The sequence below is a fragment of the Falco rusticolus genome, chromosome 7 (assembly GCF_015220075.1).
Source record: "Falco rusticolus isolate bFalRus1 chromosome 7, bFalRus1.pri, whole genome shotgun sequence".
Taxonomy (NCBI): Eukaryota; Metazoa; Chordata; class Aves; order Falconiformes; family Falconidae; genus Falco; species Falco rusticolus.
The window spans coordinates 71,371,188-71,388,655 of NC_051193.1; the positions used below are offsets into that span (position 1 = coordinate 71,371,188).

At 45.5% G+C, this 17,468-nt stretch overlaps 1 protein-coding gene and 1 long non-coding RNA gene across 2 annotated transcripts; one reads left to right on the plus strand and one right to left on the minus strand.

Moving 5' to 3' along the window:
- Positions 1–33: 33 nt before the first annotated feature.
- PPP1R14D (protein phosphatase 1 regulatory inhibitor subunit 14D) lies at positions 34–12,215 on the minus strand. Its single transcript, XM_037395188.1, has 4 exons — positions 11,634–12,215; positions 7,301–7,396; positions 7,056–7,088; positions 34–5,066 (listed from the first exon to the last, which is right to left on the minus strand). The coding sequence occupies exons 1-4, from the start codon at positions 11,814–11,816 to the stop codon at positions 4,998–5,000; spliced, it is 381 nt and encodes a 126-aa protein (XP_037251085.1). The 5' UTR covers positions 11,817–12,215; the 3' UTR covers positions 34–4,997.
- Positions 7,435–15,220, plus strand: LOC119151361. Its single transcript, XR_005105394.1, has 2 exons — positions 7,435–8,957; positions 13,005–15,220. It is a non-coding gene; the product is annotated as an uncharacterized LOC119151361 (long non-coding RNA).
- The last annotated feature ends 2,248 nt before the right edge of the window (positions 15,221–17,468 follow it).

Below are 17,468 nucleotides of genomic sequence, written 5' to 3' on the forward strand. Positions count from 1 at the left end.
TAATGGTACCTTAGTCCTAGTGTCAAGTGGCTTAGGGAGAGAAATGAAGGATCATGAAGTCATCAAAAACGTTGCGTTGGCGTGGCTGGAAAAGTTGCAGGGGCTACTCTACCTTGATGGGCAGTATTGCTCACATACTTGAAGGATGATTTGTAAAAATCTGCTACTGATGCACAGCGTTGTGATCCGCAGTGGCTGTGCCAAGGTTCCATGTGGTCTGTAAGGGTAGCATGTTAGTCTGGAAGAGTTGTGTGTTAGTCTGAAAGCAGGGTTTACCCCTGGTAGGGTAAAGGTGTTGCCTGTATAATGCTCTTTATCTGGCTGTGAGAGAAGCTCAGTTCAGTATGTTCATTTCCCTCCCTCGAGGGAGTCCAGATGCAAGTGGCACTTGCCAGTGACCAAAGCACCCAGAATTGCTTCAAATACCCAACTAAACTTGCCCTAAATTGGCTCTAATATCCCCTCAGGATGAACAGGGCTATGATGTGACTTTCAAGAGAGCTCTCTAAGACTGACAGATTCCAATGGCAAAAAAAAATCAAGGGTTTGCCTTTGACAGTTTCCAACGAATCCTGTCTGTCTGGTTTGACACTGCCGCTCCCAGCTGTCTGCCCTGCCCTGTGCCTAAGGTCACTGCCTCTGTAGGTTGAGTTGATGAAACAGTATTTGCCTGCACCTCGGCCACCCCTGGTCAGAGCACAGCAAATAAACTACTGCTGAAGATGGGTTTGTGCTAAACGCGCTGGACTGGGTCAGCCCCTTCAACAGAAACCTGTATCAGACGATGCAGAATCGTAATACTGCAGGTTAACAACTGCAGTGAAATAGCAAGTGTATCCAGCAGTGCCATCAAACCCCTTTGTTGGGAAGCGGTGGCGAAACCTCGCTCTAGTGGAGGATCTTCTTTCAGCCCTTGCTTCACCAGTGCCTATCTCTTTGGGACGGGTAGATAGGGAAACTGCTTCAGTTGTTCTTATGTCAGAGCTCACAGTGAGCTCTCTGTTACACAAAATTTAGCTAGAGAGTTACTGCCCTGAGGAGCTTGCAGTCTTAAAAATGAAAACAAAATGCTGTTCTGGCTTTGTGTTATTGTAGGAACAACACTTTTTCACTGCTATTTGACCTGGATAGTAAGTCTGATAGCAAGACAACCCAATTCTGTCTTCGGTTAATTCCTTTGTGTTTTCATGTACAGGAGAAGATGCAAATACCTGTTTTTATGTCTCTTCTAAGACTGATTCACTTCCAAGCTCTTAGTAGACATTTTAATTCCTGCTTTACAGCTGCTTTATTTTTTTTAAAATATCTTAGGATGAGCTGGTGTGCCACTTGCAACATTTTGAATGCTTCATCATCCACAACCAAACTCTGAGCTCTTGTGCAGTTAGGCAGCCTGTGTCTTGTAAGCCCTGCCCTGTTCACGTCAGTAGTGAAGGAGCAGGTTACAGCCGGAAGCAGTTTATTTAGTTTCCCAGATTGGTTTCTGTGGGGCCATCCCAAAGAATCCAGAAATGCACCCAACCCAATACCTGAAATAGAACTTAGTCATGCATGGAAGAGTCTCTTCAGTCATACACGCACATGCTGATGATGCTTTCTCTGTACCACTAATGGACATTTTTGTGGCTGCTGAGCTTTCTGCATGTAATTGGCCATTTCAGTGGCAGCCCAATCACTTTCCCATGAAAAGCCATTCCCACTGTAGCTGTTGCCTCAGTGACCTGCGTGTAGAAGGGGTATCTAGATCAGCTGTCTGCAGGAAGCAAACCTAGCTGAATCTGTTGTGAAAGAGGAATGCTGCGTGACCTTTAAGTGGGCAGTGCACTTCTAGCTGTGTTGCCTACTCCCTGTCTTTGAAAAGATGCTGGTGATACTGGTAAACGATCAGTCCCTGACAGGCCAGATCAGCTTCAGGCATAGCCATTGAAGGACTGAAGAGAGCTTGGTATCTTCAAGAGAGAGAATCATCTTTGCTTTTGTCTTTGTAGCATGCCATGAGGCAGAGGAAGATTTTCTTTCCCTCTCAAAATGTTTTTCTGTGTAAACTATCAAATGTAGGCTCCACCCCAACAAGTATTCAAAATAATAACACAAGTTTGAACTGTGATTACCTTACAAAGAGAGGTCTCAGCATAGTTAAAATGCATTAAGTTGCATTTGCTGTGGTTCATGAGCATGCACATTGTCTCAAGTGCTGTGACATGGTCATGTGTCCAAATGTAGCAGCCAGATTTATTTTTTAAGGCAATGTAAGTGTTGATCATAACTAAGGGAAGATTGCATTAAAGCTTATTTTACACACCTTCATAAACCTTCAATTAGAAAAGCACATGAACTTTCATACATTCTGAGTTACCTTGGTATGATTAAGATAGCAAAGTTCCTTTAAAGACACAGTCTTACATGGTGTCTGTGTACCAAACATTATAGCCTTATGCAGTGATGGTGCTGAGGAACAGCAAAGTTAACTGGAAGCTGTTTGTATTTAAAAAAAAATAAATCAGTCTAGCTTTGTGGTCTAGGCTGAGAACAGCCAAAAAATAAACAGAAGTTATTATTTGCTACTTCTAAAAACTAAACAAAAAGAAGTTGCTCTGATTGCGTTAAGTTGCTTTTTCTTTTGTACCAGTGAGCCAAGAAATCAATCTAGCACTGGCTGCATCTTGCTTTGTTGCCCATAATCACACCACTCATCTGAAGTGGTCTCGTGGTAGTGATGTCTGTATGTATCAGAACCAACTGCACATGACGGGGGCTGCAGCTTTCTCTTATTCTGCTACTTGCAGAATAAGCACAAAGACAACTTCTGTCAAGCAGAGTTTCAAGAACCTGCTTTTTCCTGGGTTCTAACAATGTCTGCACGGACAAAAATTCTCTTTGCATCGCCCCAGATTGAGGGAATACAGACCAATGCCCAGGGTGGAGAAAATCTGTCTCGGGCCAGAGGAGAGGCATTTCAGGTCTTTGTGCTGTCATAGCTCAGCAGAATAAAACAAAGACAAAGCCTCCTGGTAGGGTATGTAATTAATCTGGACTGCTGCACACTACTGTGCTGCAGCTTATTACAGCTCTAGTTTAGGACACTCAGCTCATGGCCTGTCCACCTACATCTTCCACCCGCACTTCTGTTTGAACCTCGGCTGTGTTTTTAACGGTGCTCAGAGCTCTTTGTCAGTGTGCTGCTCTCCCTTCTCAAGGGATGTGATACAGGAGTGTTAGCAGGTACCAACCCATGAGCAATGCCAGATCTACAGCCAGTGCAGCTCTGGTTTTAGTTCTGTTGTTGTTATTTTACTTACTTATAAATTGAGATTTCAGGAGGGCAGATGTGTCCCGTTAGCCCCTTACTAAGCCAAAAATGGCATGTCCCTAGTGCTACCATAGATACATATGGACCTGATAAAGACCATTTCTCCAACCTAGTGGGTGAGGCTTAGAGCTTCTTGGAGCAGCCTTAGGACAAGGTATGAGCTGCACGGCTTGCAAACTTCCAGGAGGCTGTCACATACAGAAACAGCATGTGAAGGGAAGCAAGCCCTTGCATCACAGTTGTTACCACAGCTTGGATTTTGTCCTCTAGAGATGTGCACAGCCCACAGCTTGTTTACTGACATTTCTGCTGGAAAATAGGAGGGAAGCAAAAGGTAATAATTTTCACCCTGTTACTGATAAAGATGAAAAGACTAATGTATTTAAGGTATTACTGGTCCAGCTCAAGAGTTCTTGTTTATTAGTTAACCTGCACATGTTCCTTTTGTTTCAGAGTTGGCCCCTTCTCTCCCTGTCTGACAAAACATGTACTCAAAAGCTAGCCTCGAACATACTGGTACATAGGAGCCCCTCTGGATGTGACTCAGCAACTCGTCTTTTGTGTTTTGAGTGGCAGGCATGAGAGCGTAGGGGCAGGACATAATGTGAGTCCACTCTGCCTAAGCGATCAGCCTCCATTTGCTGTCTTATTTCCTAGCCACATGTGTCAAGTTACTGACTTGCTGAGAGACTGGATGTAGTTTCCTCTGTATTTTTCCAGCCACATGTTAGTTGTTGCCAGAAGAGTTTTTGCAGCAAGACAATGTGTCCTACTTCACTTCTCATTTGTGAGACCTACCTGTCTGCAAGACTCGCTCTGAGATGCTCCCTGCAGGGAAATTGGGAGCAGGTATTTTTTCCCTTCAGTTTTTCTTTAGTGTCTAAAAAGAGAGAAAAAGCAGGCAGTGTACAACTGGTTTTCTCTGTTTCAATATATAAAATAAGCATTTTTCGAACATCTTTTTAAATTACGAGAAAAGTCATTCCCAGACCTTGCTCCTTTAGAAGCTTCTAAATCATTAAGTCCTAAGTTCCACAAAAAGGAAAAAATCTCTCTTCCGTTAGCTTTAGCATCTGTTTCACTAACTTCCCCTTAAGTAGACCAGGTGCACTTGAACATTTTCCTTCCATCCTACTGTATATTTTCTGTCCAACCTTCATGAATAACAGAGGCTTAATAGGACTTTCAAAGTATGTGCAATGCTGTAGAGTCAGGTACAGCAGTAACAGGCAAGAGCTCACAGCTGGGTCCCAGACAGACTGAAACAGGGTGCAGCTTAACAGTAACAGATTTTCCATGTTGATGAGTGAGTGATAACCAATGCCTTGTTTTCTTGTAGTGAGCGGAAAGAAAGAAGTCTTGATGAGCTCCTGAAAACTGTATTCAGTGCTCTGCAGCCAGCATGGAAATTCCTAGAAGAAACTAAAGGAAGGGCATCTTGTCCCGTTACCAGTTAACATGCCCTTTTTAAGAATCAGGAAAATGTACAATCTAGCTCCCTGCTATGTGCATAGATCTGGAAGGAGTGGAGACTTCAAACCACTGGTACAAAGTTCACAAACTTGGTGATGTTTCTCAATAACAGTAAGTCCTAAATATATCCTGAAGTGATGTTGCTGATCCTGGTTTTTGTGGGGAAGGTGCATGTTTTCTTGTGACCAAAGCTGGGTGTTCCATGTGGACAAGGTCATTTCTTCTGAGGACTGGTAACTCTCCGGAGACCTTTCAATCGATTAAGCAATTCCGTAATGAAATCCTACAATGAGAATTGGTTGAAGAAGGATGTCATGTTAATTCCAGTGCTCACCAGCCCAAAGAGTTATTCCCACATTCGCCTCCATGTTGAGCAGAAACCAGAATTTTGACATATATTGAGCAAACCTGTCTTTTAGCTTAGGAAAGGAACCTTTTGATGGATGAGGAGAGTCTGAAAGCCCCTCTGCTTCCCTTCCCCTGTCTCCTTCTGGAGCAGCCATGTTTACTTTTTCCCCAGGAGCCAGCCTGCCCCTCTTCATCCCAGAAACCTGCTTTTTCCACCTTGAGACGGCCTCAGGATGCTCTTGTCCTGTTAGGTCCCACTGCTTCCTGTTGCCACCATAACCTCCTGCCCACTTCAACTGCCCTCCCAATCTAGGCCAAAGCAAGCTGTCCTGCTTGTTGAACCTGTAAAGCTCTGTGTTGTGGATTGCAAACCATCTCGGAGCTGTGCCAATTCTACAAGGAAGTGGCTGGCAGAGAAGAGTTGGAGCAAAACACAGGTAGGACTAATGATAACCTGGAGCAGGGGCTGAGGACAGGCAGAGCAGATAGGTGAGCAGTTAATGGAGATAAACTCGAACTACTTTGCTGACACAGCCAAGGACTATGAACTAAACTGGACCATCTGGTTATTCCAAGCAGAAGTCAATGTGACTAGTGCAAACTTTACCCTCTGCAAGACAAGTAACATCACCATAAAGGAGTGTGCAGCCTTTCTTCACCCAAAGACATAGCTGCATGTCCTTGTAATTACGCAAGGTCACTGGAAGTGTTGCAGCTTGTTACCATTTGTGCTGTGTGGAAGTCCAGCTTCCTCACTTGGATGGTCAGAGGTGGCCTGCCACAGCGTGCTGTGGAAGTAAATGCCAAGGATACATACCTTTTCAGTCAGTCCCTTCAGAGCAAATCAGTTTGTTTCCTCTGCATGTTTTCTGAAAATAGGCTGCTGTGATCTTTCAGAGGGGCTGCATTCAAGATCACCAGGATGAAACTACATGCTTTGGCCAATGGGGAAGCAATATCTGTAGTTAGCAAGTTCCACGCTGTCTGTTGCCCATGAATCAGTAGAGCAAACTCTGTTCAGTTATCTCTTCGGGAATGTGGGGTTCTTGCCTAAGATCTGAAGTTCAGACACTCTGAAAACTATTTTGCTATTGCCAGCCTTGTCTGCTGAACCCCTGCTAGGAGACTTATCTGTAATGATTGCTACAGCCAAGTTTAATTTCAATGATAGTTTTGCATCCACCTCATTTTCTGTATGTTCATCACTGTGCAGTTACGTAGGCTCAACAAGATGTGGAGACTGATGAATGATGTCCAAGCACAATGTTCACATGCAGTGCGTATGACCGAAGCACTGATGGGGGACCCCATTCTGCACAGGTATGCAGTGCTGTGTGGTGCATGCGCTGCGCTGCAAAGTACAGGGCTCCACTTCTTTGGGCATTGCGACAGCTTGTGGGATTTCTCTAACTCCAAACCAGTACTTGTAAAGTTTTCATGGGGAAAAAAAATATATGTAAAACTAATTTATGTGGCCACTGCTCAACAACGATCCGCCCAATGCCATCTAGTTCCATCCCATGTTCTTGTCACTCATAACACGAGGGTGGTTTAAGCTAAGAATGCATTTAGTTAAGTGTGCCAAGATGGTCATGTGAGCTGTATCACTGTATGGCTTTTCTACACTGAGAACCAAACAGCAACTCAGGCTTCTCAGCTTAGGATGTCCAAAACAAGGAATCACATCTCTCTGGTTGTAAAGAGTAATTCCTTATTTGCTCCACTACTCTATCTTCAGCTTACTCATGTAGACTTACATGTATTTTTCTAACACAGAAGAATAAAGTGGCAAATACTTCCCATTGGGATTTAAACAAATCTGCAGCATCATGTTAGGCACAGTAGTATCTTGGCTGTTCAGCCAAACATAAACAAAGACACACTTTTATAGCACAGTGTAACACATTGATGTTGCTTCACTCACCTCTGTCGGGCTGGAGCACTCGTGGAGGATTTCCTAAAAACCAAGAGGAGTCATTTTAGTGTTTTATGAGGTGACCTATTCTCTCCTCCCTACAAAAGGGGAATATAATCTCAATACATTTGGCAGGCAATGACACAGGGAAGCATCATGCAACACTGCTTACACATATTCTGTACCCCACACACCATTACTTCTCTTTGTGAAGGAAGTCACTAACTTAAAGTCACCAAGTCCCTCTATCTGACCTGTAGTTTTAATTTCTGTTCTTCGTTCGGGACCTCCAGGAGATCTTCAAGATCAATTTGTGGTTCAGGAGCTGCTGCATCTGTTTCTTCTCTTAGCTAAAAAGAAAAAAAAAAACAACCCACAGGTAATAAACCTTCAAACTTCTAAAAACTCTAGAGGCCATCTTTGAAGAACTGAGCAGCTGAGAAGAAAGTAGTTGCAATAATAACACTGTGCTGTGAAGTTGAGGTCAGGATAGAAATCATCTCAAAATGAGGTTCTTGCAAAGAGGGCATGGATTCCAGCCTTTCTGTGGTGTCTGCTGCAGCCACGCATGCTGATGTACACGTTCTTCATCTTTTCCTACCTCAACACTTCATCCCACTGCTCAGGGATTTCTGTCCATATGGGAAAACCCTTTAAAGAATCTCCAGCTGTGATTGTCAGCTGCAGTGCAGTGTAAGCCAGCATGGGACAACCCTCGTCTGTGAGGAGTGAACACAAGCGTTCACCCAACAGAAACCCAGTGGGCTTAATCTTAAGAGAGGCACAGCTAATAAAAGGAGATTTGGGGCTTTTAGGCTAAATACATTCACATAGTTGGTATTTATAATAAGGATTTTTGCAGTAATGGAGAGGAAAAAAAATACCCTTTTGAAAGGCCTAACAATATTTTGCCAGCTTTCTCTAACAGACGCGAGAGGGATAAAATAGTCTCTAAGGTAAGAGAGACCCCAAGCTTTAGTGGTTGGAGTTGTAATCCTGTAAGGCATGGGAGTGTTAGCTGGAAACATTTGTAAATGTTCACAGACACATTTTAGCTCCATGTGTTTCTACAAGACTGTAAGGCAAGCAGGCTGTGGTTTCCAGTGTGTTTGCAAAGTGAATCTTTGACAGCACAACGCTAGTGATATTTTAAGATAGTAACCAGCAGAATAAGGATACTGCGTTAACAGCGCAGTACGTGATTGCTGGGTAGCATTTATGGATGTGTATGTAAAACATTAAACGATAAAGGCAATACTTACAGGGAAAAAATAAACTTGTTCTGAGCAGTCTGTGATACCAAGCTGGAGGGGAAGTAGAAGGCCTTTGTTCAGCTTAGTTATGCAGCTGACTTAGGGTTAAATGTACTGTACTGTGAGCCACACAGCATTTCCTCTTAAAAGTAGTAGTTTTTATGTGACTGTTTAGACAACAGGTGTTGATCCAGCCTGGCTTTGTCTAAGAAGCTAAATAGGCGAGGAGGGTGAGACAGGGTGGGATCTGTCTGTGGCTTTCTGGTCCTAGTATTGGATGGTGTTCTGGCTTCCACGTGCAGACAATCATGTTGAAAATCAAAATCGTCTGAGTCTTAGTTTTGTTGCAAAAAGCCTCATGATGGTAAATAGCATAGCATTGAGATTATCTGGATCAGGGGGTGATGTTTGAACTAGCCTTGCTGGCATTTGAAGCTGCAACGCTGTTTATTTGACTCTGTCACACAGGTTTCTGGAAGACACTGAGGAACATTGCACTGCCAAGGGCAGCTGGAGCAAAGGAAGAAGCTGACAAGGAGGCAATGTAATGGAGTTCTATGGATCCAAGGAAGCCCACACTAGCCGGGCTAGCTAAGTAGTCTTGCCACAACTCACAGAGGAGAGCAGGAGGACCTGCTGGACACCTGAGTGATTACAAGTAATTTACTGTGGCACATGTATTTATTTGAAAAGATCCTATGTAACCCCCTGTTGTACCCTACTAACAGTCTCTGACCTGGCACAGCATCATGTTATGTAGTTCCTGGTAGTAAATCTCTTAGGTTGGTCCAAATACACAAGGAAGTTGGGAAACCTGTTGTGCTGGAGACATGCTAGCAAAGGCAATCCACAGCCAACCTGTTCCTGTAAGGGCATGGCTGGATTTGTAACTAGTGCCTGCTGGGATTTTGTAGCAGGGAAAAAAATATCCCCTTTGGGCAGCTACTCTGATGACAGTAAACAGCTCCTAATTCTCAGAAAACCAGAAGCGATAATGTAACCTGACTTGGTTTTTCTGATACTTTCGCAAGTGTACATCTGTAGACTTGGGCAAGTAAGAGTAGCACACAGGGAGCCTCATCTTGGGTCATGTTACTGGTGGTACCAAGTGCTTCTTGTCTATCAAAAAAAAAACAACCCACCAACCCAAACCTTCTCTTTAAAACGGCAAAAATTCGCCAAAGGGCAAGACGTTCTGTTACTCAAAGCAGCAGCCCGTTCTCCTTGCTTACCTCTGGCAAATCTCAACAGTCAGGCTAAGGGCTCTCTGAACTGAGCCGCCAGCCCCAGGGACAGCCCTTAGAAGCCAATGCAAGCATGGCTGGCGAGTGACACTGTCACTGCTGCTGTTCTTTAGAACAGCATTCATTCCCCAGGACCACTACTCTAGCACTTCGCAGACACACTGAATTTTGCCTGGCTGACTAGGTCTACCGATAACATCTGCTCCTATGTACACTATATAACGTTTCATAATGCATTATCAGCTGAGAATTTATTACTGTCACTTTATGAACTATAGAAAACAATTGGAAATTCACAAGTCTTGAAGAGATTATGAGCTTTTATCCTTTGTCACTTTTACTAAACCTGCTATAAAATTGTTTGGGAAGTCTAAGAATGTTAATTAACACAACACGAGCAGTAGTATACTCATTTTCAGAGGAGCCATGCATTTGCAACAGAATGAAGGACTTTTTTCTCCGTGTTTGTTTTCTGCTGCATATTCTTTGCATATGGCATAAATCAAAACAGAAACTATTTTTCCTTCCCAACATGGCATGAGAACCTGATACGTTCCCACAGATATCAAATAGGAAACAGTCACAGAGAAAATGACAATAATAGTAATTATAGTAATAATAATAAGTAACAACAGCATCCACAATCATAAAGATGGCCTCAGAGACTGCTCCTGAAGTTTGGCTCTTCAGCCAAGGAGCTGACACTGTTCTACATCTCTCAGGCCCAGAAAATCAGCCTAGGCAGGCAAAAGCTTCCCTGTGCCATCACAGCATAGAGCACAGAAATCACCGTTCCTGGGCTGTTCTAACATGTCCACTTCCACTGTCAATTGCCATTTGAAACTGCTGGTGCTCAGAGTGGAAGACTCAGAGCGATCATCAACTCTTTTTTTCCTTGGATCTCAAAAATGTGGTTAATGCTCTGCTGGGGTGCAACTACAGAAAATGGCAGAGAGCTTAACGGTTTATTTAGTCTGATCCCATCCAGGACATGAATAAGCTGTTTTACGTAATTTGTTAAACCCATCTATGTCTTCTGTTGAAGATATACGGGGTTGTGAGTTAAGAAAGTTGGGTTCTCTTACTGTATTAGCCATTGCCCCACAGATAAAAGAAAAACCCTTAGTCAAGCTATTTAAATGGGTTTAAGACTATGATGTACAACGTGGGAAATCCTTTCATCTTTTCCTGTACCACACTCCAAAGGAATTATCTCAAACAGGGTAAAGCACTGTCCCTTCTGAAAACTCCCAGTGTTAAATGCCATCCATCTAATCACAAAACATGAATAGAAGCAATACTACCCGGGCTAAAAATTCAGTGTACTCATCCAGTGCTGGAATTCAATTTAAATGTCACACCACCCTGAGGAAAAAATGTCGCATCAGCTCAAGTAAAGACTGGTACCATTCTGGAGCTGGACCTAGGCACTCCTGGATCTTTATTAGTGGGACAGCTCTTAGATAGGCAGGAAGAATTTAGGAGGGACTGTTTCTGGTGCAAAGGAAATCTCAGGCAAGGAAGACAGCTCTGGGGGTTTGTGAAGATGAAGGCATCAGATCTCTACATGTAAGGATGGTTTTGGTGGGTTTTTTTCTTTCTTCCCCTGCTGCCACTAGTGTGTCCAGCCTGCAGCTACAGGTACAGCATTGCCTGGAGTGTCTCACCCAAACAGCAGCTATAGCTACGCCCTTGTGACTATAAGGAACAGGGATACACTGATAGCTCTAACCCAGCTAGCTTAGGCACTGCAGCAAAGCCACTCACCACATAGAGCTCAGCAACAAGAAGCATCCTGGGCCTGTACATGTCTCCAGGTTCTGCTGCTCATGCTGAGCAATAGCCACACAACCCCCAGCAGGTGCAAGACCAGGCAGTGTAAAGATAGTTGGAGTATATCGCTGCAAGCTTCTCTGCCTGCAGGCACACCAGTCAGAGTGCTGTACTAGGTGGCAATAAGATACCCGGTGAAGGCTGAAGATGAGAAGCTCTTCCCAGTCAGGCAGAACAAGCAAACTTCTGTCCCAGCACACAGGGCCACTAGTCCATTCACCTGGTGACTGAAGCGCTGACTTGCCCCAGCTACTCACCCGGCATTGGTACAGCTCCTGCAGCTGGGCGTTGATCCATTCCTCCAGGTCTAGCCAGCGCTGCAGGTCCTTGCGGTTGTACTTTATGGTTAACTTGCCCAGTTTCCTGTGTGAGGATTCCTCCCCAGGTTTCTCTGGTGTCTGGAAAGTCACCCGGGGCAGTGCGCTGGAGTTGCTGGCCATGCTCACCACCTCTTTCCCTGACAGCAGGAACTCGTCTGCCCCTGGGCTCCCTCACCCCTGTTCTCTGTCCCCTTTCACCAACGCCTCTCTGCAACTCACAGCAGTAGCTACTCACGGATGCCAAAGGCGGGCAGTGTAGGTGATCCCAGGGAGAGAAGTGGGGGGACCACACGCCAGGGCAGCAGCCAGGCTCTGCAGGCAGAGTTACAGCAGCAGATTCTTGGGTTTCACCATTGGCCGTGCTGACAGGAGCAGGGAGGCAGGCAGAGGAGTTGTTGTAATAACATCTGTTGTTAAAAGAAGCCAAGTGAACCAAGGAATTGATGAACCAAGTTAGTTAATATTTAACGCAAGTCATCTCCAAGAGGTGGGGAAGAAGGAGGTTTTAAATGACTGTTTTCCTACAGGCATAGCTTAAGTGCATGTGCAATTCCAGAGGGCTGAGCCGTACATTATGCATTGAATCCTGCTGCATTCAAGCTCCAAGGGCCTCTGTAAACTACTTTGCCTGCAGCTACAGGGTTTAGTTCCCATTGAAATGGCATATTTAGCATTTTCCAGCTGAAGCACCGGATCCAGCACAGGTAAGGAGTGGTCTGCAGTCAGGTGGCTACATCCACTCTTTTACAAGAGTGGGAATACTACGTCAGTGACACTGCAAGCCAGACTTGGGCTCAGTAGTCCAATTTTGCAGTATTCTACAATCTCAAATTTATTCCACCTTTCTCAAAAATTTCTGTAGAATTCCCGCTGGCCTGAATTTGAGATCATTTGAGGAAGGTGCTTCTGAGATAAAATATCTGTGGTCCTTTTTTTAAAAAAAAAAAACAACAGTATTTGACATGATGACACTGCTGGGGAAGGCCTGTCAAGGGGTATAGCACTATCTTCTTCCCACAGAAAAGTATTTATGGTAAACAGGTTCAGGTTCACCTGCTGAAGTATCATAAACTACTATTGTACTATATAATATCAAATATCATTGCTTGGTTTACAATTTCTTACTGGAAGACAGGTTAAAGGTCTGCAGTGTTATTCCCCTGTGCCATTTTAGAAGAACATGTGTGAGCAGCGCTGTTCGGAGGAACAGAAATCAGGCTGGCTGTGTTTAAGGGGTGCCAGGGCACTGGGATACCTGTGTTCACTCCAGACCCTGTATCACACCTCTTTATTCATCTGTTCCCAAAGCTCTCCAGTGATCTGTCCAGGGAGCTGCCCTATCCAATGGACAAACCAGCTGAGACTCTCCATCATGAAGCAGATCCAGCAATGCCAGTGTCATGATTTATGTGGAAAAAGCAAGTAAGTCTCTCTGCTGCTCCTGGCAGCCAAAGTACTTCCAGTTTGGAGACCAAGAGCTAGAGAAACCAAAGGAAAAGCAACCAGCCCTTCTCCCAGTGCAAGCTGCTGCCGGGCAGCATGGGGAAATCCTGCAGGGTGGCTGGTCTCCTTTGGAAGTCATTCCCACTGCCCCTGCCAAAGCCACATTCCTGTGCCCAGAGGGATGGTGGTACAGCCAGCCAGCAACATCTTGTACGTAGGGCGATGGAAAAATGGGCAGGGCCATGCCAGTCCATCTTTTCATCCTGAATATGAGCAAAGAAATAAAAGCCTTTTCTGACAGAAAACTCCAAAAAATGCTGATCCTGAAACTTACTTCCACGTCAGTGAGGGATAAAGTATTAAAATATACCTGACACTGTTACCATCTTCTCTGCTTTTCAGACAGCCTAAAATTTCTATTCAGAAGACAGCTGTCAGCTATTTAAGCAGCTTTACCCATTTTTCCTTGATGCTTGGCTGTATCCTCCCTCTAATCTCGCTCCTGAACCCATCTCATTTGACCAAAATTTCCCAGAAAAATCCGTGTTGTGAGAGGCTCAGAGCGTACTCAGTGAATGCAGATTCTTCAGAGATTCTTAACTATTAGAAACCTTGCAAAACCCACTGAACATCCTATAATGTGTTTACAACTTTTGACTTTTCAAAGGTTAATATGCAGGCCCAACACAGGCAGATGTTCAAGGTAGCTCTGGACCAAAGGGCACACACTGCCCGGTGTCAGGTTCTCGTCTCCAAATAGAAGTGTTCTATTTTGGTGTTCATGGACTGACCTTTTTTAATAGGGGAGAACAACCTTGGTCTCAAGGAACTGCAGACAGGCTGACATTAAGATCTGAGAAAGAGGACCAGACTTACAAGAGAAGTTACCTGGCATCCCTGAGCCAGTCTACAAATTTGCAGCGGCTGAAGGGCTGGCAGGGAAGTTGCCTCCGTCGTCCATTCCCTGTGCTGACCCTGGTGTGCTTTGTTAGCAGTTTGATCCAACTCGACATGAAAGATGGGGTTTGCCCTGTTAATATTCTGCCAGAATAGTTGAATTTATGAAGCACGGGATCCACAGGTCACAGGACAGGTGTGAGGAAGAGGGAAAGGGGAATATAAGGTGCCCTAATGGCTCTTCAAACAGCTTGAGCTGCTGTTGATTTGTAACCTCACTTGATCATGAGCAATGCACTGAGATACCAGATCAGAAAAGGTCCATGAGCAGGCTCACCCCACCACCCGTACACTTGTTGACAAAGTACTAAGCAGACCCTGGTGCCCTAGTGCTGCTCTGTCAGCGTCACCCTACAGTGGCATAAAGCGTTCAGAGGGTGATGTCTGAGGCCACCTCAGGAAAGCTGTAAACCAAAGTGAGCCAGATTGCAGGATGTTCATCATACTGCTTTGGCTTATATGAGCTTAGTCATGAATTGTTTGTAATGAGAAGGTGGCAATATAGAAATAAATGTTTACAGATAAAGCAGACCTCCCCCAGTAATAAACTATTTTGATCTATCATTGAAGCAAGAGGAAGAAGTGTGCCAGATCGCTCTGTGAGGGTGTGGTACATGTTCCTGCAGGGACAGGACTGGGTGCTTCGTACAGGGTAAGCTGTATCGATCCTTTGAACAAGGCAGCACCTCCCGCGGGTGCCCCAGCCACCTGCCGTGCTGTAGGTGCCAGCTGCCACCAAGCAGGAAGCAGCTGCGTGACTTTGCACAGTGCTGCACCCCGTCCTGTCCTTTCCTTGGATCCACGTAGCCAAAGGGACAGAAGGACATTCACCATTTTGTTTGGACACACACAGTGAGGGGCATCTCAGGGATCACGGGCATAGCGGGGAGAGGTGATCTGATTTTCAGACTCGTTATCTCTCCTTACAGCCTTGGGCATACAACCTGGACCAAAACCATCTCATCAGACAACATGTTTTTTCACAAGAGCTGCGCACACGTAAGCTCCAATGGTTCTCCTGCAGCAGTTGCTGGTGATCACATCCTCTGCAAATCTGCTTATCATTTATGTAGGGAATAAAGGGGGGTTAAATGTGGCCAACACATTTGAGCATTACACTAGAACACTGTGTCTCAGTTTCCATGTGTGTGACCAGGGGTTGCTGCTTCTCCAGGCCTGCCCCAAGGGTGAGGTTTTGCCTCTAAAAGGGGGGGGGGGGGGCGGGGGCTTTGATATTGTGGAAATGGGCTTTTGTGACTGCCTGTGGCCCCAGAGAGGGCCAAAAACCAAGCTGAGCATCTGTGTCACAGTGTCAAGCAGTTGTGATGCTGATCCAGGCAGCAGAGCAACCAAGTGCATGAGGCAGATCTGGTTACGCTCCTCTGACCTTGGAGCTAATAATCTCCGTCCCACGCCTGTGACCCAGGCTGGTGCTTCCCTTTCTCTCTGAGCTGATGACTGCCATGCATGCTCAATAATTCAGCAGGGCTCCAGCTCATCTTTCCAGAGAACCAGGTCGGCCCCTTTCCCTGGAGTCCCAGCCTAGAGAGGAAGAATGTTTCCCTTCAAGACAGACAGAAGCCACTCTCCACCTGTTTTAGAAAATAATCACTTTCCCTAGGGTTGCAAACATGATAGTTAACACAAATTAAAACAGGGAAGACACCAGATGTGACTGTATCAATATTACATTGATGCTGCGAGGTAAAGAGGTTCTGCACCCTCCTGTGAGCAGGAGCAGTCACAGAAAAAAAAAGTTGTGGAGATCAGATGTAGCCAGGGCTGGAGATTTAAAAAAATCTAGAGCCCCATGTGAGCAACCCCAGTATACCCAGCATCTTGACGTCATCCACTTCCATCATTCCCCAGTGTCTCCACAGGAGTGTGGAAGCCAGAAAGGCTGCATTGTTGCCCCAGAGCTCTAGCAAGGAGAGGGGGAGCAATCAGCTCTCACCTTCAACTCCTGGAGACTGAAGGAAGCAGCCAGGGGTTTCCAGCTCACAGTTCCCAGCTCTCACTTGAGCAGTGCTGCTACCTTCCCACCAGCACGCGGAGGCGAGCCTGTACACTCTTCAGTCAGGCGATTGGTAATCAGCCTTGCTCCTCTCCCCCAGCAGTCTCACCTTTCATAAGGCAATGAAAGGGCAGTGAGAAGGAGGAATGCTGAGATAGAGGAAAACATTTCTCAACTTAGTATTTGACTTTTGACTAATCAACCCAAAATTGCACTATTTGGCACCACCTCAGAAAATAGAAAGGTCTCAGCGATAAAGATAAGAGGCCACATGAGCTAGCCTGCCTGCCTGCCTGCCTCCTGCCTCTGCTCCTGGCAGCCCAGCGAGGCATAAAGGCTCGTGGCTCAGCAGCAGCTGCGAAGGGTAGATGTGAAATAGTTCTACTTACTGCTTTGGCATACCGGAGGAGTAGCGCACCCTGGACTCTATCCTTATTTAGGCAATTAATTCTGCTGATCTGCATCCATCCACTGACACCCTGTAGGCAGTGACATGAGTAAGCATCTGCACTGAGGAGGAAGACCCTCCCCACCTGCCCCTTGAATGCTTGGGTGAAGCTGGCAACGTGAATTAGATGCCATATGGATTATTTGGGGATCTTCGAAAACCTGTCCAGGTTGTTTTCTTGCCCTCCCTCCTGTGTTGCTTTGCTGTTTCCCTACAGAAAGAGGCCTGCGGCACTGAAAGCATTATCGGTGTTTCCATGTGGCACGGAGGTTTCAGCAGTAGTTGAATGGTAGGGCTGGAGACGGGAGAGGCGCTGGCTGAATAGACAAAGGGGATCTTCCTGGTTTTCCAGCCTGCTTTTAACGTTTCAGGCTTGCAGAGGACACCTGTATAGTTCTTGCACCAAGGAGTTTATTGTGACCCCAACTCTCGGAATGGTGCAGTTACACTGGCAGGGACTCTGCTGCTCACACCTGCAGGGAAATTGCCATCTACGAACACTGGGGAGAGCAGCCTTCCACGGGAGGCACTGGCAGCTGGCCTGAAAGTGTTGGAAGTCAGAAGGTTCCCAGGGATGCAGTCACTGTAGGAAGTGATGGAGCAGGAGAGACCTTGGGGAATCCCACAGCTGATCCTGTTCCGCTCACGGGTGCTGTGAAGAACAGCTCAGGTTGCGTGTAGGGACTTCAATGGAAAATACTGAGTTTATTCTAGTTCCTGCAAACTGAAGTTTCTTTGCTTCACATGTCCATACCTACCTCCCTGTAAAAGCCTAGCGCAGACAAGACAAAAATGCAGATACTTTCTCAGTGTAATTAGTCTCAACACTATTCTCCCTTCTTCCTTTCCCAGTGTTCCTGCCCTTAAGGGTTTACCTTGACCAGCAACATTAAAATAAAAGCCAGTGCCA